Source organism: Stigmatopora nigra, chromosome 18 (assembly GCF_051989575.1).
Source record: "Stigmatopora nigra isolate UIUO_SnigA chromosome 18, RoL_Snig_1.1, whole genome shotgun sequence".
NCBI lineage: Eukaryota > Metazoa > Chordata > Actinopteri > Syngnathiformes > Syngnathidae > Stigmatopora > Stigmatopora nigra.
In genome coordinates, this window is record NC_135525.1 from 4,774,173 (window position 1) to 4,797,147 (window position 22,975).

At 37.5% G+C, this 22,975-nt stretch overlaps 1 protein-coding gene across 1 annotated transcript in view; it reads right to left on the reverse strand.

The window, feature by feature from the left end:
- LOC144211474 (protocadherin-15-like) overlaps positions 1-22,975 on the reverse strand; it is a 97,916-nt gene that overhangs the window by 17,016 nt on the left and 57,925 nt on the right. The window contains exons 21-34 of the mRNA XM_077738766.1: positions 21,649-21,768; positions 21,390-21,575; positions 20,427-20,663; positions 19,380-19,496; positions 18,635-18,775; positions 17,477-17,589; positions 11,499-11,608; positions 11,244-11,384; positions 6,863-6,990; positions 4,342-4,572; positions 3,145-3,233; positions 2,600-2,776; positions 1,400-1,618; positions 497-505 (exon numbers count right to left, since the gene is read on the reverse strand). Coding sequence (XP_077594892.1) covers positions 497-505; positions 1,400-1,618; positions 2,600-2,776; positions 3,145-3,233; positions 4,342-4,572; positions 6,863-6,990; positions 11,244-11,384; positions 11,499-11,608; positions 17,477-17,589; positions 18,635-18,775; positions 19,380-19,496; positions 20,427-20,663; positions 21,390-21,575; positions 21,649-21,768 — 2,018 coding nt within the window. The remainder of the gene's footprint in view (positions 1-496; positions 506-1,399; positions 1,619-2,599; positions 2,777-3,144; positions 3,234-4,341; positions 4,573-6,862; positions 6,991-11,243; positions 11,385-11,498; positions 11,609-17,476; positions 17,590-18,634; positions 18,776-19,379; positions 19,497-20,426; positions 20,664-21,389; positions 21,576-21,648; positions 21,769-22,975) is intronic.

The window sequence follows — 22,975 nt, forward strand, 5'->3', positions numbered from 1 at the left end:
AAGCGCCAATTAACGACATCACTTGAGAGGAGACGCAATGCCTCTGAGAGAAAATACAATTTGATTTTTTCCATGCCTCATAAACACAACAAATTGGAGCAATTGATATTGCCTAAAATTGATAAATTTTTCCAAAATATTTTGAGACAGGTGAAATTAAAATTGACACTTTTAAGTGGGTTATACTATGTATCACTAACAAGTGAAAATGTGAAAAGGTATAACATTTTAAATGTACTTTGGGTCTTTTTTTAAGGGTTGGAATGAATGAATTTGTTTTTAGTTCACTTCTATGGGAAACGTTTGTTTAAGTTACGAGTAAATCGACATATGTTCAGTCCCGGAACGCATTAAGCTCGTATCTCGAGGTACCATTGTACCATATTTCCAATTTAAATGGCTCGAAAGACAAGCCCAAGATCTTAAAATGTGGTCATGGTCTTATCTTGCTAATTACCTTGAGCACATGGGGAAACCATATGAAAACTGTACTCACTCTTTGAATCTGCAGATGATGGAAGAAGTCAGACCAGACCGGAAGAACAAGACAGAGAGAGACAAATTACAAATTAAGAGAGACAACTTGACATAGAATTCCTAACTATCATTGCCATTGATGGTGATAGAGATCATGTGATTCTGCTCATCATTGTCTAGAGAACTTAAATTAGCGTGTCATATGTCAGTGAGCAAGACGTCTATCACTGTCAATGGGGTCTTTGGACGTTTGGTCGCCGGTCAAATGGTGACAAGAGTTTACTGTTGAAGCCAGCTCTCAAAATTATATACATGAGAGAGTTGAATATCTAAGAGAGAGAGTTGAATATCAACGAGAGAGACTTTAATATCTAAGAGAGAGTTTAATATCTAAGAGACAGAGTTTAATATCTAAGAGAGAGAGAGTTTAATATCTAAGAGAGAGAGAGTTTAATATCCAAGAGAGAGAGTTTAATATATAAGAGAGAGAGAGTTTAATATCTAAGAGAGAGACTTGAATATCCAAGAGAGAGTGTTTAATATCTAAGAGAGAGAGTTTAATATCCAAGAGAGAGTGTTTAATATCTAAGAGAGAGTTTAATATCTAAGAAAGAGAGTTGAATATCTAAGAGAGAGAGTTTAATATCTAAGAGAGAGAGTTTAATATCTAACAGAGAGAGTTTAATATCTAAGAGAGAGAGAGAGTTTAATATCTAACAGAGAGAGTTTAATATCTAAGAGAGAGTTTAAATATCTAAGTATTGTTTAATATCTAAGTACATTTGACAGGCGACCAAAAGGGACCAAAAGACCGGTGACCAAGAGACTGGCGACCAAACGTCCGGTCACGGTCAATGGCAGCCAATAATTTAAATAAATTAAGCAAGCATAGAAATTAATTTATAGATAATATCATTCATACTGCCTGTATGTGATAATGACGACGAATATGGCAGGCACGCAGCAGAAGATGATGATGACCGCCAGTGCCAACAGCGCTCCCTCGGTGTAGCCCACAGTCTGCACAGCCTTTTTAACGCTAGTGACTACTTCTGGTGTCCGGATCTCCAAAATGCGCCCGCCAGGTGGCATGAAAGGTTGAAACTCCTTGTTGATGTCCAGAAGTTTTCCATCGAGAAACCTTATCAAAACATTACAATCACTTTTGGAAGCAAAATGTACGTCTAGTACTAAAATTAGGGGTGCCAAACTCATCAGAAATTGTCTGCTAATTAGGTCTGCCTTGGTGAATTGAATAAATTGACAAAAAAATAAATAAATCCACAAATTGCCCCCATAAATTTGTGTGCCATATGCGATGGTCGGAGAAAAATCTTAATATTAAGAGGATAGAATTGAATTATTACAAGATTAAAATCAAACTATACACATCAAATCATAGATTGTACTATAACAGTATTGAATTGGAAATTCTATGAGATTTAAGTAGTATTTTTGTTGCTTATATTCTGAAACGTGAACCGGAAACTGGCTTTATGGGGTTTAAGTCTGTGTGAGCACTGTTCTTTGCATAATGTTATGATATTGACGTCATATTGGTAGTAAAAAAGTTGGAAAGTTGCAATATTAATGGCATTTTCTTGTTTGACATGAAGTCGGTGTGTAATTTTTGGGGTTTATTTGATATTTTTTTGATAAAACTTTGATGAGAACAACTTCAAATCAAGAGGCAATTATTTAAAATATACTGGAAATGACAACACAAATCACCCAAAACCAATAGAAAGTGATCCTAAATAAATCAGTAAGTGACCCAGAAATGCACTAAAATGAATAGAAAGTAACCAATTAGGAGTAAATGACTCTGGAATGCCCGAAAATGTACTGAAAGTGACCCACAATTATCTCATTGCTTGCCATTGACAATGACAGACATCCAATTCATTTCATCTGGAAACATTGGTTATAAATGTTCACCGGTAAGCACAATTGTGCTCTAGCGTCGTCAATGGCAACCAAATGAACTCAATATTTCTACAGTCTGACCGACATTATGGTCCTCAAAAGAAAAACACAACTACATTAAGATGAGTTTGACACCTCTGATGTGGTAGCCCAAAATTTCTGGCCTTGCGTGACACAATTGTTGTCTTGTTCTTACTTGTACAGCTCCTGTCTGGAAACAGCTCTATTTGTCAGCGGGTCGATAGCGTAAATCATTAGATCCGATTTGGCGTAGTCTTCTTGTTCCAGTCTGTCACCGTGGCGATGGGGACCGATAGTCTCCACGAACACCTTTGCTCCAGGAATCTGTTCTTGAACGTAACGCTCCAAAATACTACCACATAAAAAAAAAAAAAAAAAATAGAAAACCACTTTGGTTAAATAGAGGTTACTTATCTCCAATCCTGACAGCATGGGCAGAACACCTGCTGGGCAACATAGATTCTTGCGGGGGAAAGTGTGTTTGTTTCTATGTTTGTTACACTTAAAAATAACCTTATCAAATGCCCGTCAGGTTCAGTGAAAGAACCTGACAAAAATAAAGCATAAACACAACCAGTTGTCTTCTGGATTAATGCCTTGTTTGTGTCACCGAGTTGTCACACTACATGTAGTGGCTTCATTTAATGGGGGGGGAGGAATTGAATTACATTGTTGCAAATCAAATGATCTGGGATGCAAAATATGAAGAATTATAGTTACCTGAGCAGGTGGTCTTTGTTCTTGTCCACATATGTCGGAGAGACGTTGGATACGACTACTTGCATGTCCAGCTGGTTCACCACTGATACCTTTATATGACAAATAGAGTTTGATTCTGATATCTTAAATCGAATGAAGTTTTAATTTAGCTTTTAAAGACAAACCAGCATTTTTCATTGTACTGTTTTTACATTGAGCACACAGTAATTGTGTCATTTTAGGACTTATAAAACTCCAATTTCTGATGGCATTCTTTCAGTTTATAAATGAACTTATTAGCTACCTGGTTGATAGGACATCTTAGGACAATCTAGGCAAGGAAGATGATCTTTAAAACCGCCAGACTACTAAGGGATTGTGCGGTAACCTCAGTCTGAGTGTGTATAAGGTCCCCATCTTGTGGACTTCCTGTGTGTGGCTCCAGTTTTTTTAACTAGGTCTACAATGTCTTGTGTGTCTGTCTTACTACTGCAACCAAGGAAATTTCCCAAATACGGGATGAAAGAAAGTTCTAATCTAATCTATTTTTATCTCTGACAATTGAAAAAACATTCAATGTTTTTTTTTTTTAATATATAATTGGTAATTAAAAGTATTCACGTTTTAATAAGCGGTACTTAATGACTTTTTGATCACTTTTTGTAAAAATGTCCACTACCGGTGTTCTTTAACATAAAATAGTTAAGGAAGAAAAAGTTTAAAAAAGAAAATAGCAGCAGCACAATTATATTTAACATTTAAATATAAACATTTAAAATTCATGAATTTTCAAACTGCGCTTATAGTGGCTAAGGTTGTGGGGTGCTGGAGCTGATCCCAGCTGAATTTGGGCTCAAGGCAGAGTACACCATAGACTACTGTTTTTTAAAATTATTGTTAAGAATTTAATTGAGAAAGGTCAACTATCAACTAAACACTAAATATTAGCCTTATATCTATGCTTCAAATTTAAATGCTTATCTTAAAAAAATACAAAGGCAAAAATGCCCCAAAAAAGAAAATATGTTTATACTCTAAATACCTATCTATAATACTACTAGACTTTATTTTTAAACCTCAAATTACAATACACATTTACCAAAAAAATGCAATTCCAACCATAAACAAATAGCAGTAGTGTATGAGTTAGATGTAGAAAAAAAAAAAAAGAAACAAAGCATACGATTGATTTTTTTTTCTCCAAAAAAAAACACCTACCACAATCTCGGCTTTGCTGCTGTGTCCTCGGCCGTAGTCGTCAGTGGCGACCACTTCAAACTTGAAATAGGACCGGCGCATATTTCGGTACATGATAGCCGTTTTGAGTACGCCGCTGAGCGGCTCCATGACAAAACCATTTTTCTTCTCTTTGGCATCTTTCCCGGCCAATGGGGCATTGATGAGGCGGTACGTCATGGAGCTGTAGTTGCCAGTGTCTTTGTCTAGAGCCTAAGAAATGACAAAGGGTAATGACTAATCTAACGCTGAAGAAATAATAACCACCATCCTTGTAACTCTTTCAGTGCCAATGACGATAATGTGGTTTTTTTCCTCCTGATGCTGTGAATTTAAACAGGTTTCACCACAATGACTCAAAATACTCCAATAAACAATAAATGATTAGGGAATGCCCTAAAATAGACATGAATGGACCCATAAGACCTTAAAATTAACCCACTCATTGCCTGATATTTACAATGTTATACAATTCATTCATTTAAATGGTGAATGATCAACTTTCAATGAGAGTAAATTGGATGTCAATTGCAATCAATGAGTTAACGCGAAACGTAGAAATATTGTTCATTACTAGCACTACAAATAGTAATCAAAATATAAGTTACTCCATATGAACTCATTTCTCGTGACCTGAGTTAGAGCAAAAATAAAAACGTATTGATAATTTTGCAATCAAATATTATATCTGAATACAATTATTAGTACTGATAATGTTAAAACCTAATTGGACATCTTAATGTTAAAACCTAATTGGACATCTAGTACCATCAACAGTTGCTAATGAGTTTAGTATAAAAAATGATTCTGGCTCCATATTACCAACTTAAACTGCATAAAAGATGTAAGAGAAAGACAGCAAGAAGGTTAAACTTGCAACATTTTGCGACTCCTCCACAGCCCAGAGTCATCTTTTATAGAAGACACGAAAAAGAGCCCAAATGTTTTTTGCAGGAATTCTATTCATCATTTCATTCCGCGCTACTGCATAAATGTTCATTTTTCAATCTTTCATGAAACTTAGTGAAAAAGGCTTAACTAGCCTCTGGAGCATTGTAGGACATATTTAAACCAAAATTTGGTGCAAGTACAAACATGTGAATGAGTTAATGGTAATTATTGTTAGCCATGTACAGTATTTTTTGCACTATAAAATGCCACAGATTATAAAACGTAGTTGTAATAATAGTAGTAGAAGCAGTAGTAATAGTAGTAGTAGTAGTAATAGTCGTAGTAGTAGTAGTAGTAGTAATAGTCGTAGTAGTAGTAGTAGTAGTAGTAGTAGTAGTAGTAGTAATAGTAATAGTAAGTAGTAGTAATAGTAGTAATAGTAGTAGTAATAGTAGTAATAGTAGTAATAGTAGTAGTAATAGTAGTAATAGTAATAGTGGTAGTAGTAATAGTGGTAGTAATAGTAGTAATAGTAGTAGTAATAGTAGTAATAGTAATAGTGGTAGTAGTAATAGTGGTAGTAGTAATAGTGGTAGTAGTAATAGTGGTAGTAGTAATAGTGGTAGTAATAGTAGTCGTAGTCGTAGTAGTAGTCGTAGTAGTAGTCGTTGATTGATTGATTGATTAGCCTCTCTGGTACTAAATTCTGGGGGCCAAGCTTCTTTTTGTTCTGTATTGTATTGTAGCAGTCGTAGTAGTAGTCGTAGTAGTAGTCGTAGTAGTAGTCGTAGTAGTAGTCGTAGTAGTAGTCGTAGTAGTAGTCGTAGTAGTAGTCGTAGTAGTAGTCGTAGTAGTAGTCGTAGTAGTAGTCGTAGTAGTAGTCGTAGTAGTAGTCGTAGTAGTAGTCGTAGTAGTAGTCGTAGTAGTAGTCGTAGTAGTAGTCGTAGTAGTCGTCGTAGTAGTCGTTGTAGTCGTAGTAGTAGTAGTAGTAGTTGTAGTAGTCGTTGTAGTCGTAGTAGTAGTCGTAGTAGTAGTAGTAGTCGTAGTAGTAGTCGTAGTAGTAATAGTAGTAAGATAGTGAGATTTGTCATTTTTGACATGGGCACAATTCTTAGGCGCTTTAACTAAAATGTTAAGGTTTAATTTAAAATTAAAACAAAAAAGAACAAATCCCCTTCAAAATGATTCCTACCTATTTCAAATGGAATTAAAGTATTTCAATGTCAATGTAACTGTAGTTATTTCCTATAACGTGAACATTTCCCAGACAGTGAATATGCCAATTAGCCCCTAAGTACAAATCGGTATTCTCACAGGGAACAGAGTTACTGATTATTACCGCTGTTTAAAAATATATCATGCGCTGGCGGTACAGTATAGTCCATGTACTTTCAAGAAATTGAGACAGAGGCTCTAGCGGTTTGCCGATTTGAGGAGGAGAGAAAAAAACTACGGTGTTAAAGCTTGCAGAGATCTGTGATGATCCTATTGGGGTATTAATAACTACAACAAGGTAAAGTTTTATCCAGATTTTGAACTCAGGAGATGATGGAACTTAATCCCGCAGAAGGAAATGGCATGATTATATTTTGAAAGGAGAAACTGGATGTACCTGCACTTGCAGAACCGAGGTGAAGGTTTTGGCATCCTCTGCGACGCCACCGATATAAAGAGGATTGGTGAAGACGGGTGGGTGGTCGTTCTCGTCTTGGATGTCAATCACCACCACGGCCGTGTTACCTAAAAATGCACAAAAAATGCAACATTCAATCAAATGACCGATTAGGCATTGACTTCATTGTTGTCACTACAGATTTAAGAGAATATTTTGTTTCAGTTTGATTTGAATTTCTATTAAAAATGCACAAACAAAGACAGATAACATAATATTCACCTTTGTTGGTATTTATAAAAGGTATATAGAAAATGGAAAATAAAAAAGTGAACTTTTCCTGCATCCGATGACCCTTGTGAGGATTAATGGTGAGGAAAATGAATAAATGAAGACAATATTAATTTCCCTCTTTTTACTGAAACAAAATTTATGAAAAAAACAGTATTTACACTATTTTGCTTTTTAAATGGTAAAAGCAGAAAACATTTATTGCATTTTCTTGCCTTATTTTAAATGAAAAAGCAGAAAACATTTATTGCATTTTCTTGTCTTATTTCAATTGAAAAAGCAGAAAACATTTATTGCATTTTCTTGTCTTATTTTAAATGAAAAAAACAATAAATCAAATGAAAATCATGGAAAATTAATGCATTTGGCTCAGGTTGTAACCCACCTCCTTCCCGGATGTAGCTTGGATACGCTCTAGCACCCCTGCGACCCTCTTACGGTTAAGCAGTTCTCAAAATGAACGAATAAATAGAAAATAGATCGGAAAACATTTTCCCAAGAAGGATTCCAACCATTTTGAAGTTAACAATGCCTCGGCTGTCAAAATAGTTTTTTATCCATTTGATTATTGATTATTTGTGGCAGTTGTAGTTGTCAGAAAATTTCCGTCGAAACAAAATGACAACTACGAGGTGGTCCGCGACAAAGATGAGTTCCAAACCCCTTGAATAAGACATTTCAAAGGCGGCCTGATGCAACTCTGACATTCCAGTCGCTTGTCACCAGAAAAGATAAGCATCCATTGAGACCAGAGGTATGACTTGACATCGAGGGCGGGAAGGAAGGAAAACTTGAAATGCCCGCCGGCAAGGGAGATGACATTAAAAGCTGACGGCAAAATGGAAGTCAGCAGCTATTAATATTTGTGCCTGGAGGTGACAACACAGATATCTTTTACATTTGATGGTACCCATCCCATTCCTCACCCTTCACAGGCCAGTTCAAAGTTCTGGATTAAAAAAAAGGCTTTTAGTTGACATTTTGAGATCGGTAATAAGATTTTTACAACACCAAGAAGTTTGGGTCAGGGTCTGAGATGGATGGAAAACTGGGAGATAAGTCTGTTACTTTATAGTAAGTAGAGTTGAGTTTTTTCTGCGACCAATCACGATGCATTACGTTCTAAAAGAGGGTTGTGGTGCTTAAACGTTTACTGAATCGATAAGCCCTCAAATACACTACTCTTTATTAAAGTGGAAACATTTACCACAACATTATTTTAATGATTCTAGTTCGTGTAGCGCCATTTGTGTCACACTTGCTGACATAACAAATTCAAGCCCCTACATGAAGGATGGAAATGTTTGTTTTTATATTCAGTAAGATACCATTGTTTGCTTCAATTCTAGTACTAAATTGAAACAATTTCTTTACCTTATGCCACTGCTTTCAATTTAAGAGAAAAATAAATCAATGTTGACAATGAAGATTAAAATAAAAACCTATTCCAAGGAAGCAAAAGCCTAACTTAAGAGCAAAATGCAACACTTCATAACTCATAAGTGCTGTTGCTGCCACAAGTGAGAAACCTGTGATATTCATTCATTTTTCCGAAGCGGAACGCAGGTGGTGCTGGAGCCTATCCCAGCTAATTACGGGCACCAGGCGTGGAACACCCTGAATTGATGGCCAGCCAATCACAGGCCACAAGGAAACAGACAACCAGCCAGACACTCATACTACACCTATGGGCAATGTAGAGTGTTCAACCAGTCTACCCTGCATGTTTTGGTGATTTGTAGGGAAACCAGAGTACCCAGAGAAAACCCACACAAACCCAGGAGAGTTTGCTAACTCCACAGAGGGAGGACCGACCTGGGATCAAACCCACCAACCAATGGTTTAACCCAGGGGTCTCAGTTGGTTCGCGGGCCGCGTTAACGTCAACTCGACTTCATGTGGGCCGGACCATTTTAGATAAACTTAGATAGACTTTTTATAAATGGATTAAAAGAACTGGATTAAAAGCCCTGAATATTCAGTTTTCTATAGATCTAAAACAGTGTTTATTTGAGCTTTTTTTTAAAATATTTTTTACATTTTACTAAATGATTTTTCAACTAAAAACAAAAGAATTTGATTAAAAATTACAATTATTGATTTAAAAGGGGGAAAATCTGAAAATTTAATATAAATCTATACTCTTCATTGTAATTTAATCCTAAAACAAAAAGTCGACACATGATTTACTTTCCGGGGCCACCCAAAATGATCCGGGGGGCCAGATTTGGCCCTCGGGCCACCACGTTGACACCCTTGCTCTAACCACTCTACAGCAGGCCGCTCACGTCAAACACCCAATCCATTTGACCACTGCCAACCTTCCTAATCAAATGAATTGGACATCTGTCACTGACAATGAGTTAACTCTTTCAGTGCGATTGACCACGAGAGAGTTACTAAAACGATTAAAAGTTTTTTCCTCCACTGAATGTCCCTACTGTGATATTGATGTAATTAGCATAGCTGTAAGCATTAATTACAATTTTTACTCCTGTTTGCTGTTTCCTTTCTCCTAATCTAGAGTAACTTCAATTATGACTCCAATAGCACTGTTTGCATATTAAGAACCCTCCATCGATGGCTCCCCCCCAAAGATCGGCGTCCGACCCCTCCCAGTAAGCAAGGAGCTTAATTGATGCTCGTCGGTTAGGCTTTCTTCTTTAATTAAAGTGTTTACTGCATACGGCGCCAACTTCATTTACACAATTTAACTCTAAAGTATTCCACCAGGAATAAAGCTTCACATCAGCCATCGTCTTCATTTGCCACTCTTCAATTCTCGTCAGGGCGGGTTTTGGACCTGGCAACGGATCAATGGCTCTTACGACACATTGCTCTAATATTCTGACTTTGGTTGCAAACACAATTGAAATAAATTTCTTCACAATTATCAATCAAACATTTTTGTGTTGGTTTTGTCAATGTAACACAATTCACTCTTTTTTTGGGCTTAATTTTCAGTTTCTAATTTGGAACACTTTCCGACTGGGCGCAAGGAGTTATGAGTTAATTAATAATATTGAATAATTCTCAGTTATATGTGTGCTGCCGTTACAGAGCCTTGCCTATGCTAATTCACTCATTGCCATTGAAGTCACTAATGATGTAGGGGTTCATTTGTCTGACTTCGATGTGGGCTGCGTGGGATCGATTCCCACTCAGTGGCAATGGGATTGTGAGTGCGAATGGTTGTCAGTCTCTGTGTGAGCCCTACAACTGACTGGTGACTTGGATTTATGGTGTAGCCCACCTTTCAGGGGAAGCTGGGATTGGCTCTGTAAAACCGCGATCTAACGAGTATAAACTGCGTTAAAATTGACGGAATGACTCCGATTGATGGTGACTACCATACCATTCAGTGATTATGTTAAAAAGCAAAATGAACTGTTCTTATTGATTGTAAAATCTCCATGTCGGGCTGAGCCAATGAAATAACAATCTCCTAATCTGATCGACGATATATTAAATTAAAACTCTTTTGATAGTTGAGCAATAGTTTTACGGGTATTGCTTACCTAAGGTATGGATGAATAGATTTATTCATTCATTTTTTTAATCATTTTATCTTCATTAGTGTTGTGGGGGTGCTGGAGCCTATCCCAAGCTGACTTCGGGCCAGAGGCGGGTAACACCCTGAATCGGTGGCCAGCCAATCGCAGGGCACGAGGAGAGGGAGAACCATTCACGCTCACACTCATACCTAGTGGTGATTTAGAGTGTCCAATCAGCCTACCACGAATGTTTTTGGAATGTGGGAGGAAACAGGAGTACCCAGGGAAAACCCACAGTGGCCTGGGGAGAACATGCAAACTGAGGAACGACCTGGATTTTAACCCAGGACCTCAGAGCTGTGAGGCCAGTGTGCTAACCACTAGGCCGTTGACTAGATTTAATAAAGTAAAATGTATGTAATAACAAATAATTATTTAGAAAATTCATGTACATTATTTTTATGCGAAACATTAAATTGACATGTATTATTTACTTTTGAGGGACACACCGCATAAAACGGGCAGGAGAATTTAGAAAGAATGTGATTCGAAAATGACATATACAAGTGTACAAAGCCCTGAAAAACCGGACTTACTTTTTGAAGGAACTCGAAGGTTTGATGACACCACCTTCATGGAGTCGGCTTCCACCTTGAGAATGTAGCTGGAGTTGGCCTCATAGTCCAGCGACTTGGCAGTGGATATCAGTCCTGTTTTGTTGTTTAATGCAAACATGCCTAAAACCAAAGACAAAGTGAAAGAACATGAAAACTCTGCAGCTAAAATTAACGAGCAGTCCAGGAATGAGCACTGCCATTGGCGCTGCATAAAGCACTAGGCGTTTTTCTCACCTCCCTGGTTGCCCTCGACGATAGAGTACACGATGGTTTGATTGACAGCAGCCGCCAGGATGACTCCCACCGGGGTTCCGACCTCAGCTTCCTCGCTCACAGGAGGAAACCTGGGAACACATCAGTCGATCAACAGCTGCCTTTAGCCACATTAAATATGGATACGCTTTACTCTGGGGGGCTCCTCTTTTCTCAGGAGGCCCGGCCGCTATCAGCTGAGATTTTAAATCTGTCAAGTGCTTCCATCGCTCCGCCACACAATTTGCTACTAAACAGAATCAGGCCTGGAGAAAAGTGAGAGATTATAGATCCTACTATAGTGTAGATTGTGCGTATTGCCTGAAAAACATGAACAAGTAAAGAGGTAATGACTAAAAACACAACTTTAGGAATGATTGGAGAGAAAAAACTAAGCTTAGTATTTGAACGCTTCAATAGAGTATCCCTAATTGTTGTTCGATTATGATTCCAATAGCTAAATGTCAGCTCACAATGCAAAAAAAGGTGTTTATTTTACTATAAAATAGTTGGCTGCAAATGGACTCAAGGAGACATTTCTGAATTGCTTTGTGCTTCAATTTAATATGTTTGGCAAAAATGTGATGGAATCTTAGAAAGTCACCTTCCTTTAACCCTTTGACTCGCAATGACGTCAATAAAGGCGGACAGGAAAGAAGCTTTGGGGCGTCTCGAAGATAGAAACGCACTATACAAGTGTAACAAGTGTGACATTATAATTCCCTGGGTGACTTTGACAATGGTAGATGTCCAAAAGGAAGACAAGAAAGAAGCAAGTGTAAGTGATGTGATGATTATTATCTGTGGATGTATGTGACATTTTTTAGGTACATTTAAGGCAATTACACATTAGAATTGTATGACCTTCAGACCAGATCAAAGTAGGTTAATATACAGATTATGAAAAAACTAAGTACAGAACACGAAATGCTAACTGGAATATTTTCCTTAGGGCAGTCTTTGTTGGGCGAAACTTGTTTAAGTGAGGAAGAAGACTTTTGGTTCTCCAGAACAAGAGTGAAAGAAGGCCACAACTTTCCTGGAATGTGCAATGCTTGCGATCAAATTAAGATCAAGTTAAATTAATGAGTGTTTTTTTTCCACATCCATCAGGACTCAAAACTTGCGGTAGCACAACACACAATCCCTTCTGTGTAATAACTTCGGGGTGAGGTAACATGGCTGTGATCTGCCTCCTACTGGCTGACTGAAGGTAAGTGAGGAGACAGTAAGAGGTAATTGATCCGCTAAGGGGGGTGCTGCGATGTATCCATCATGGCAAAATGTCAACGAATCTGAAATTATGACTTATTTGGTCCTTTTGCCGGGAAAACGCACCTCACAGAGAAGCACTACCAATTTCGTCATACGCAGTTTCTGGGTATGATGACAATTAGGCTTTTTTCGAGTCAATAATGATGAAAAAGCCTATGTCCATTTATTATTAAGATCAAGACTATGAGAAGGGAAAATAAAGACCAAGACCAGTCTTGTGGAAATAGTCTGCGAAGAGAGGAAACCTTGGTAATTTGTCTTGAACCAAGAGTTATGTATCTCTAATGTAAAACCACTCAAAAGTGTTAAAGAGATCATTTTATTTAACTATTCAATCGTCTTGGTTACTACGAGTTCTGGCCTCAGTCTTATCTTGGTCTCATATAGTACAGTCTTGAGCGCAACACTATCCATCCTTGTCACAGTGATAAAAATATAAATCACTATATTCCACATTCCACCCTATCTGCTAAGACGCAAGGACTTTATTTTTGTCTGTCATTCACTTCTTTCAGGTTCTTGCCAACTCTCAAAGTGACTCTATTCTTGCCTTTCTCTCTCAACATTTGTCTTCCATCACCTTGCGCTTGACAGCACTGCCGTAATTGCCAAACGCGACTTTCAAACGGCTTTTGAGTCGTTCTGAACATGTGTGGAGTCACTGCGAAATTATAGAGTAGGGCTAAAAGCAGATGGAAACTTTCCAAAATGGAATAAAAATACTGTAAAAGAAGCTTAATCTGAGAATTAGTTACACCCCAGTTTAAATGGGAAATTTGTCCACGACTGTATGGCAGAAAATGAGTCAATCTTTGTCAGCATCCGTGATCCTTTATTCCCAATTTTTAGTAGACACTTGACTGGCGAGCCTTATCAGTTATTGAGGTCAAAGCGTAATCAACGCAAAAAACAAAAAACAGTGCGTCTACTAATGTCCGAAGGTTATACCCGCAGCAACAAATACAAAGTCAGGAAACAGTAGCAACAATTGCACGAGGGGGGGAATTGGGGGAGACCACGGGGGTCCTTGAAACTCCTTGATGAAATCAGCAGGGAAGCAAAAGAATCAGCTACCTGCCATTTTTTAGATAGTTTCAACAACAAAGGTTCTTTTCATGTTTTGCTTCCTTTTATTGTATTCGTATATATATAAATATACTGTATGTAAATTGCAGTTCTTTTCATAATTTTTGTTTTATAATGTTCATTTTGAATAGAAAAATAAGAAAATGAATGAATGAAAAGTTGTAGCCGGCGTAATTGTGTTTGCTAATGGATTTTTGAGTTATTAACCAAAGAAGTTCTATAAATCTTTAAAGGTCTTAAATTGAGTGTGAAATGATCAATACAAATGAAGTTTCAATGTACAAAAGGTAATTTTTAAAATGAATTGAGCATTTTTACAAGAGGATTCGCCTTCTTCACACTGAAAGCTTTTTCTTTGTCTAACACATTTCTTTACTAGTTTTCATTATAGTGCAGAAAGCACAGTCAATTTATTTGCTGTGTCTTATAGAATACCTTCGTGACGTTGGCTATCTTGAAAGAGAGGTCAGAGGGGTTTAAAAAATATTTGATGGAGATTCAAAAGCAAAGCATGAACACATAAGAGTTTACGCAATGTTCTTGTTCAGAAAAGTCATTTTAAACATCAATTTTCTTGACTGTTGTTACCAAGTCACCATCCAGTCTTTATCTTGCTTACGTGCACTTGAGTCTGACAGATAGCCTGACCCTTTGCTGCTTCTTTTTCTGATGTTCTCATTATTAAAACTCAAACTATCGTTTTAGACTTGAAGGACTTTCAGTCTCACAGTCTTTTAAGTCTTCCACTTCAGCACCAGTACTGACTCTTTTCGTGGTCCACCTGAATGGCTTTTTAAATGATTACAGAGGCTTTTGGAGACTAAGACAAACACTTGGACATATTGGGTCTCAACACTGCTCAAGCGCTGTTTGTCTTTCAGGGTATTGACTTGAAAGAGCTTATTTTGGGATGTTTGATCGATTGGTTCTTCTATAAACTACTACGATTAGAGTACATACCAAGAAATATTGGTTCTTTTGTGACACCCTGGTGATAGATATAATATTTCATGTTGAACTTGAGACTGAAGTGTGCAATTTGTGTCACAGGTACATTAATGTTTGTAGTTGGCATGTTCTGCCTATAACAATCCCACTCCTATATATTTTTTTCATTCATTCATTCATTTTCTGAACTGCTTATCCTCACAAAGGGGGTGCCTGAGCATATCCTGGTTGACTTCGGGTACACCGTGAATTGGTGGCCAGACAAGAACTGGGTTAGGTGGGATAGGCACTACCTGCGACCTTTGTGAGGATAAGTGGCTCAGAAAATGAATGACTATAACATGTAATTGATAAATCACATTGTGTGTATTAAAGTCAAGAAATGCTTTCTTTATGATATTACATGATGATCTGTTACTGTCATTCCTTTCTAAAGTTTTCCTAGTAGTCTGATTTAGAGCAGGCAAAAAGCACAATTGTACTAAAATCACATGTAAATATTGGATCGGATCTTTTGACCTGATTATGGGTACAAAAATTCCAGTAATTTTGCATCTCGAGTTGTAACTTTACACTAAAATCTTAAGGCGAACTCTAAGGTGCACTTTAGCAAAGGACCATTTATTTTTTTTCAGTCTATGTTGAAAATAAAGATCTAAATGAGATCAGTGGCTCATTAAAGAGTTTGAGATTGTTATCCAACTTAACACCTTTTCCTTAATCAGATGAACCAGATAGAACAGATTACCTTTCCAACCATTCTCTCAGTTTTAAGAGTAAGATTAAGGATATCACCCGCAGAGTCGCAATGAATTACTGCCGGATCAATTTGCTAAAAGTAATAGATGCATCACTCAATGTACAACGGCTGAAAGAAGAAAAAAAAATCCCCAGGCAGAGATTCCTGAACGAAACGTTTACGAGCAGGCCAGGTTTATTCCTTTTCTCCTGGCATGATTATCTCTATCTGTGTAATGGCGCAAGACAAAGCAACAGATTGCCACGTGTTAAAACGCCGATAGACCCCTGAGCCACGCAGTTTTGATGTTCCGAGGTGATTTGGCTCGTTTCTCTTGCCAACGTGCAATAATTAGATTCATTAACTTGGTAACAGGCTGCGAGGCATTGTGACAACAACGGAAAAGGGAGGGTTTTGTTTTCGGTATAAGCGTGATCCCAGAATACACATGCAAGTCGAATACGTATTGTTGGAAAGATTATTTCCAACAGTTTTTTAGAGGGCAGCTTTTTCTTTGTTCACTTAATCCCCGCACTGCTAATTGCCAATGGGCACTGTTAACTATTCATGGGTGTGGAACGTTGGTTGCATACTGATAGCGCAGGTGCAAGGGTGCTTGTATAGCAAGTGTGACACATGGGAGCTGAAGTCTAGCCTCTAGAAATGCGTATGTTGTCATTCATTGCCGGGAAGGTTTTTGGAAGGAATTCATGGTTTAAGTTCAGGTTTTGAGTTAAAAGTAACACATCGGGGGGAAAAAAATGCAGTAACCAAAGTTCATTGGGAAACAAAACACATGAACAAACTGAAACTAGGCCTTAAAGTGGTTTGGACATTTATGATTGTGAAGTTGATTTATGAAGTAAGGTTACAACTCTTAGAAGAGAAGGAAGATTATAAATGTATTTCATGATTTTTAGATTTGTTAGAGCCAATATTGTAGCATGGGCAAGCTCCTTTAGCGTTTTTAAATTACATTTTAATATTTCTTAATACATTCTTTTTTACTTTACTTTGTACTTTCTACTTTAATGATGAGTGATGAATATGTTAATACTTTAGTCCTTTTTCAGTTTATGTTTCATATGTACTGTTAACGGATGTACTTTTTTATATGTATCGTATTTTGTGCTGATCCGGCCCATCTGTCAATTTTTTAAAGTCAATGTGGCCCCCGGGCTGAAAAGTTTTCCCACCCCTGCAATACTGCAACAAAATTATTAGATTAGAACTTTATTTCATCCCGTATTCGGCAAATTTCTTGGTTGCAATACCAAGACACAAGACATTGTACACCTAGTTATTCAATTCATTAGGTATTCAATCTAATGTGAAAGAAACACTGGTTGGTCTTTCCCAGTCATTGACAACAATGAGTTAAAGGTGAGAAACCATGAACAGCCAGCTAAAGGAATTTTCTTTTTCTCCTTTTTTTTTTTTCAATGAGGTAGCGGGTTTGACAAGAAGTGAGATCAATGTCTCCGCTGCTGCAGCATTGTGAGGAGAAAAGACTGCGGCTGATAAATGTAAGTGGGAAATGAGAGGCTGCCATATAATTGAAAAAGAAAGCAGTGTCAATATATGTTAGATGTGAGAATACAATGCTCGGTGAGGAAATGATCTGAAATCATAACCCTTCACTCAATATCCTTTCAAAAAAAACTTTGGTGTTATTGTCGCAGACAAATAAAAAAGAAACTTATTTTCCGGATTATAAGGCATATATATTTTTATAGTTTGCCTTTTTTGTAATGCAACTCGAACCAAAAATGTCCAGTAATCCGAATCAGAACTCCTATAAAAATGACACCAACACCAGATTGAAAATGGTGGTTTGAACCAAGATGAAAAAAGCCTGAATATAATGATTGGTGTATGAAGAAATGTGGATGTAGTCTTGATTATTCTTTACCTGTATTCCTCTTGTGTAAAGATGGGGATGACAGAGGGCTGTATGACGGTGATTTCCACTAGCGTTTGGTTCATTTTCACGGGTTCACCATCATCATAGGCTACCACAACCAGCTGAAAGAAATGATATTATATTTGGTTTTGTTAATACATGCACCGGCTGCCATGTACAGTAATAGATGAACCAAATTTGCTTAAAAATGGCTGTTTTTACATTGATCATGCAATATTTCTACAGCTCAACAACATTATAACAGAGTTCAACAGCTTTTGTTTAAAGTTATTTCGAAAAGTACAATTGGCTGCCATTGATGGTGATATTTGTCCAATATATTTTAACAAGGAGCAATAATGAGTGGAAATTTTTGGTTGAAGTATCAATTGGGTGCTTAGTTTTGGAAGTGCTGGATCAAATTGACCTGGTGGTGTAGTGGTTCACTTATCTTACTTCGGTGAAGGTAAGTGTGGGATCGATTCCCACTCGGAGGCATTATTATTGTGAGTGTGAATGGTTATCTGTGTCTCTGTGTCTCCTATGAATGACTGGTGACTAGAATTCATCTGCTATAGGCCCCATCAACCCAAATTATTAGCAACAATGAAGATTATTATTTTATTTTTGTTCAAAGTCCAAGTAGATTTAGGTGTGTGAAGAGAAACATTTTTGGGAATTGAATTTGCCTTTGTAAAAGATTAAGGTCATGGAAAATATATGGGAAAATGTTTGCATTATTTAGCAGAATTGTACGTTATCCTGAAAACGACCTAAAAAGAAATGTAAGCCTCTATTTTCCGAATTTTTGAGTGGGTGACTTATCTGAATAAAAAAATTTAAAAAAAACTATAGGACAAGTAGCATTTTCATATTATAAATTCTCTTTGCAATTAGAAATAAATTGTGCTTTTTTTAAACTTTTTTTTTTACAAAAACTAAACAATAAAACTATTTCTGTTGCAAGCATGAACATTAAGGGGAAAAAATCATAAAAGATCATCGTCATATGCATTTTTGGACGGTGTAACCTGATAGAAACACAACACTTTTAAACTATATGTTTGGAGTTGTGCTTTGCTTCTACATAACAAAAGAAAATAGACAAATGCCATTCAATGGATTAAAAAAAATAATAAGCTAAAAAAAATGAGTTTCGATACTCACACTGAACTTGAGGTTGGGCTCTTCATTGAGGTTGACTCTTGTGATGACATTTCCCGAGTATTCCTCCACTTCAAATATACTAGCAGAGTATGAATAAGGCTCCTGGTCCACTTTATACCGCACCAGACCAGCTGGCGTTCCCTGCAAAGACATAAATTTTAAGTATACCCCCCCATAGGTTTGTCAATTTTTTTTGCATCACCGGAGCAAAATCCGACTGAGTCATTATCATTTCATTGTGATACTCCTTTGTTTGTTCGTAAAGTATAAAGTAGCAAATGTCTTTGTTTTCCTTTAGTTGACTCATAATATATAATTTTAATGTAGGCTACACACAGTTCAAGGTAATTGCACATTTTTAAAGGTTTCCAAAGTGTATGGGTGTTATTACCTATTAATTTATGTCTAAAATGTCTTTTCCTGTGTCTGTATTCTCACCCTCTTGCTACTGTGACAAAGAAATTTCCTGAATACGGGATGAATAAAGTTATGTAATCTAATCTAATGCTGAAATGAGAAGTTAAGGTGAATATCTCAAGATTACCGGTAGATTTTGTATTGATCTAAGAACTGGCAATTGATATGCACGTAATTCTTGGTTTCACAAATAGATATCTAGTCACAGCTGTGATAAAAGCACAGCTAAGGCCGAGAAAATGACAGGCCTTGAAAGTGCACACCAGATAACAATCTTCCCCATCCAAAGTGCATTTTGGTGGAATAACAGCAAGTAGGAGAAGCTCACCGCAGGGTCAGAGTCGTTGGCTGTCACCGTAGTGACGATAGTCCCCTTGACAGCGTTGGGGGCAACCATACCGCGGTACATTGGCTGACTGAAGACTGGCGCAAAGTCATTCACGTCCTTAGGAGGAATGAAAAAACACAATGTGAGTGCTGGTAATGTGTCACCTTTAAGAAGCCCATACACACACAGACGTTTAGATCAATGGTATTGAACTCACTAACATTGACAGGTTGACATTTGCCCTACATGAACAATATAAATGCATTTTTCATTTGGTGCTTAGGTGTCGCAATGAATAGATCAACAACACTGGCTCTTGAAGCAGAAAATTAAACAAAAACAATAAAATTAATCCCAAAATATATATAAATATATACATGGGGAAATTGTATTTCGGATTACCTACATATCAAAATTAAAACTGCCATCAAAACCATCTAAAATATGAGCATATGAGAAAAATGTCTGTGTCGGCAGACAAAAAAAACTGTGCAGGAAAACTATTAAGTTATAAGAACAAAACAATATGCACAAAGTTGACAGAACTATGCAAACATGTGATAACTGCTTGACATAATGTTCTATGGTGACATTGCGCCCGGCCTGCCTTTCCTTTTGCTACTTGTTACCTTGTTTATTTTTTCTCTAAAGCAAGGTCGTCCAAACTATTCCACAAAAGGCCACAGTGATCACAATTTTTTGTTCCAACTTAGCCTCTCCAGTCAGTTTAACCCAAGAGATTTCTTTTGAAACAAGTAGCACCTGATGGCAATCAACCCATTCCACTTAAGACACCCAATTGGTGAAAATGTACAATCTTCATCCAATGGAAAGAAAACCTGCACCCACTGTGGCCCTTGAGAACCGGTTTGGACAGTCATGAACTAAAATGGGTCCCCCGCCTGGTGCTCATAGTTGGCTGGGATAGGCTCCAGCACCCCCCAGATCCCTTGCGAAGATATTTTTTTCTGTAAATGAATGCATAATTACTATTACCATACTGCTGATTTAGAATTCATAACTTTCAAGGAGAATAACAAAACATACCATGATGGTGACAGTAACAGAAGCCAGGCCTGGTGGCATGGTCCCTTGAGTGTCCAGCGCTTCCACAGTGAATGTATATGAGGAATTGGAAGGGTTCAAGGCTTCAAAGTCCAGAACTTTCCGCACAGATAACTCTCCTGTGATTGGGTCGATGCGGAAAAGCTGACGAATTGTTTCGCTGGAGCTGTCGGTCCTGATGCGATAAGTGAGGTTGGAGCCCAGATCGGCATCAATGGCCTAAAATAGGAGAAGCAATGCGGAAGTGAATCAAGCCTTCAAGTCTTAAGCTTCTTTTTTTGTCTTTTTTTTAATTTGGTGTCTGCCATTGATGGTGCAAATCCATTTTGACTAAAAGGGGTAAATGAACGTGCAAATGTTCATTTGTCCCTTCCGGTCAGAATAGATTGGATGGCTAGTCAAGGACACTTAAGGATGAGCATTTAGAGACAGTCAATGACAGGAAATCAACTTTCAAGTGTTTCTAAAACCAGATTGTATTCATTCTAACTTAACCAATTTAGTTTCAATTAGAATTGTATTTCATATTTGTATGTATCGATTGAAAAATAAATATAATGAATGCAATAAATGCATAAAAAATAAAACTACATCATAATTGTTACTATTCATTTTTTAAGTTATTATTATATTGCATACAAGTATGATTTTGTTACTGTTTATTGAATAGAATTAATCATAAAAAATACAATAATTGATAAGTTATACGTTTTTACCATTGTATTTTATCTTATCTTGTTGGTATATTTTTTCTCTGTAAATGCACAATATTGTTGTGCTGTTTAGTAAATCAATAGCATTTATGCCAGAGAAATCAACAAAAAAAGAAAGACCACAAACAGGCATTTAATTATCAGGACTGGATGCCTTTCCATAAAATGAAAGTAAGACTTATTAACCAAAAATAGCTCCTTGCCCTTTAAAGGCTTTGAAAAAGGAACTCACATGTAGATGGAGAATGATGGTTCCTTTGGGGCTGTTTTCTGGCAGGTCGACGTTGTACGTTTGTTGGCTAAAAACAGGACTGTTGTCATCCACGTCCAGCACGGTAATCGACAGCGTAAGTCTGGACCGTCGCGGGTCTACGGCGCCATCCCAAGCCTCCACGATCAAGAAATAGTGACCTTTCACCTGTACCCCAAGAGTTGGAAACTTTTTATATGGTATTTGTACAACTGTGGACAAAAGTGGACTTGGATTTTACCTCTCTATCCAATGGGAGCAAGGTTCCAATGGCTCCCGTGGAGTTGATGGAGAACAGGTTTTGATGGTTGACCAGTCTGTAGTGAACCTGACCACTTGGTCCCATGTCTGGATCGGTGGCCTAGTGTACAGAATGTCAATAAATTCAGTTACTTAACAATCCAGAGCAAAGTCTTAATATGGTTGTCCAGATTTGGCCACCACATTACTTGTGCAGTCCGTGAAATTAAATCATGCACCTTGAGTGCCTGTTTCTGCATTTATAAATGATATTTATATTGAATAACATTTTTATCATGATGCATGTTTTGAAATATCACCCCTCAATGCCAATAAACCAGTTGAAGTCTAACTCAATGGAAGTGAATGAGTCAAAATGTTTCAATGTGTCCTTATGTGAAAAATAACGCTTAATTCAATTAAATATAAATGACTATTTTCTTTTTTTTTTTTTTTTCTTCAGGCGGCCCTTTGGAACGAGTGGTTAGTGTGTTGGCTTGACAGATCTGTGGTCCTGGGTTCAAATCCAGGTCACATCCACCTTTGTGGAGTTTGCATGTTCTCCACGGGCTTGCGTGGGTTTTCTCTGGGTACTCCGGTTTCCTCCCAATTCCAAAAACATGCATGGTAGGCTGGTTGGACACTCTAAATTGCCCCTAGGTGTGAGTGTACATGGTTGTCCGTCCCCTGCCTCAGCTGGGATAGGCTCCAGCACCCCCTGTGACACTAAAGAGGATAAAGCGGTTCGGAAAATGAGATGAAATTACTTTTTTAAATGAATATCTGTGCCACTGACATCATTCATCAATGGCAGTGAAAGACTAAGATACCAATGCAACTTTGAAGGAAGGTGCGGGCTTGATTCCTGATGGTTGTGGTATGATTATGAGTGGGGAAAGGTCGTTTGTCTATCTGTGTGCCCTATGGCTGACTGGCGACCAGTCTAGGATGTAGTCGGCCTTTTGTTCTAAATCAGCTAGGATAGGCTCCGTCAATCCGCGCAACCAAGATGAATGAATTATCTTTCAGTAAAGTTACTTTGTTCAAACTTTTCCAGCTAATTTTAAGTATTGTGACAGCACTAAAGTACAAGGCCATCGAACAATGTGACTAAATGAAATATGGGCTGTTATGGCGGGCGGTAAAGAATTTATAAAAGGACAGATGTCCGATCTGTTATACGAAAGCATTCCCATCCATAAAAGTCTCCGCTTACGTGTCTGCAGTGTGGCATTAAAGCTGTTTAAGAACCGAGCGGTAGAGTCACATCACTCGCTCAGGGTGTTGTCGCCCGATGTAATTACGCCGTCACACAGTTAAAGGCCACA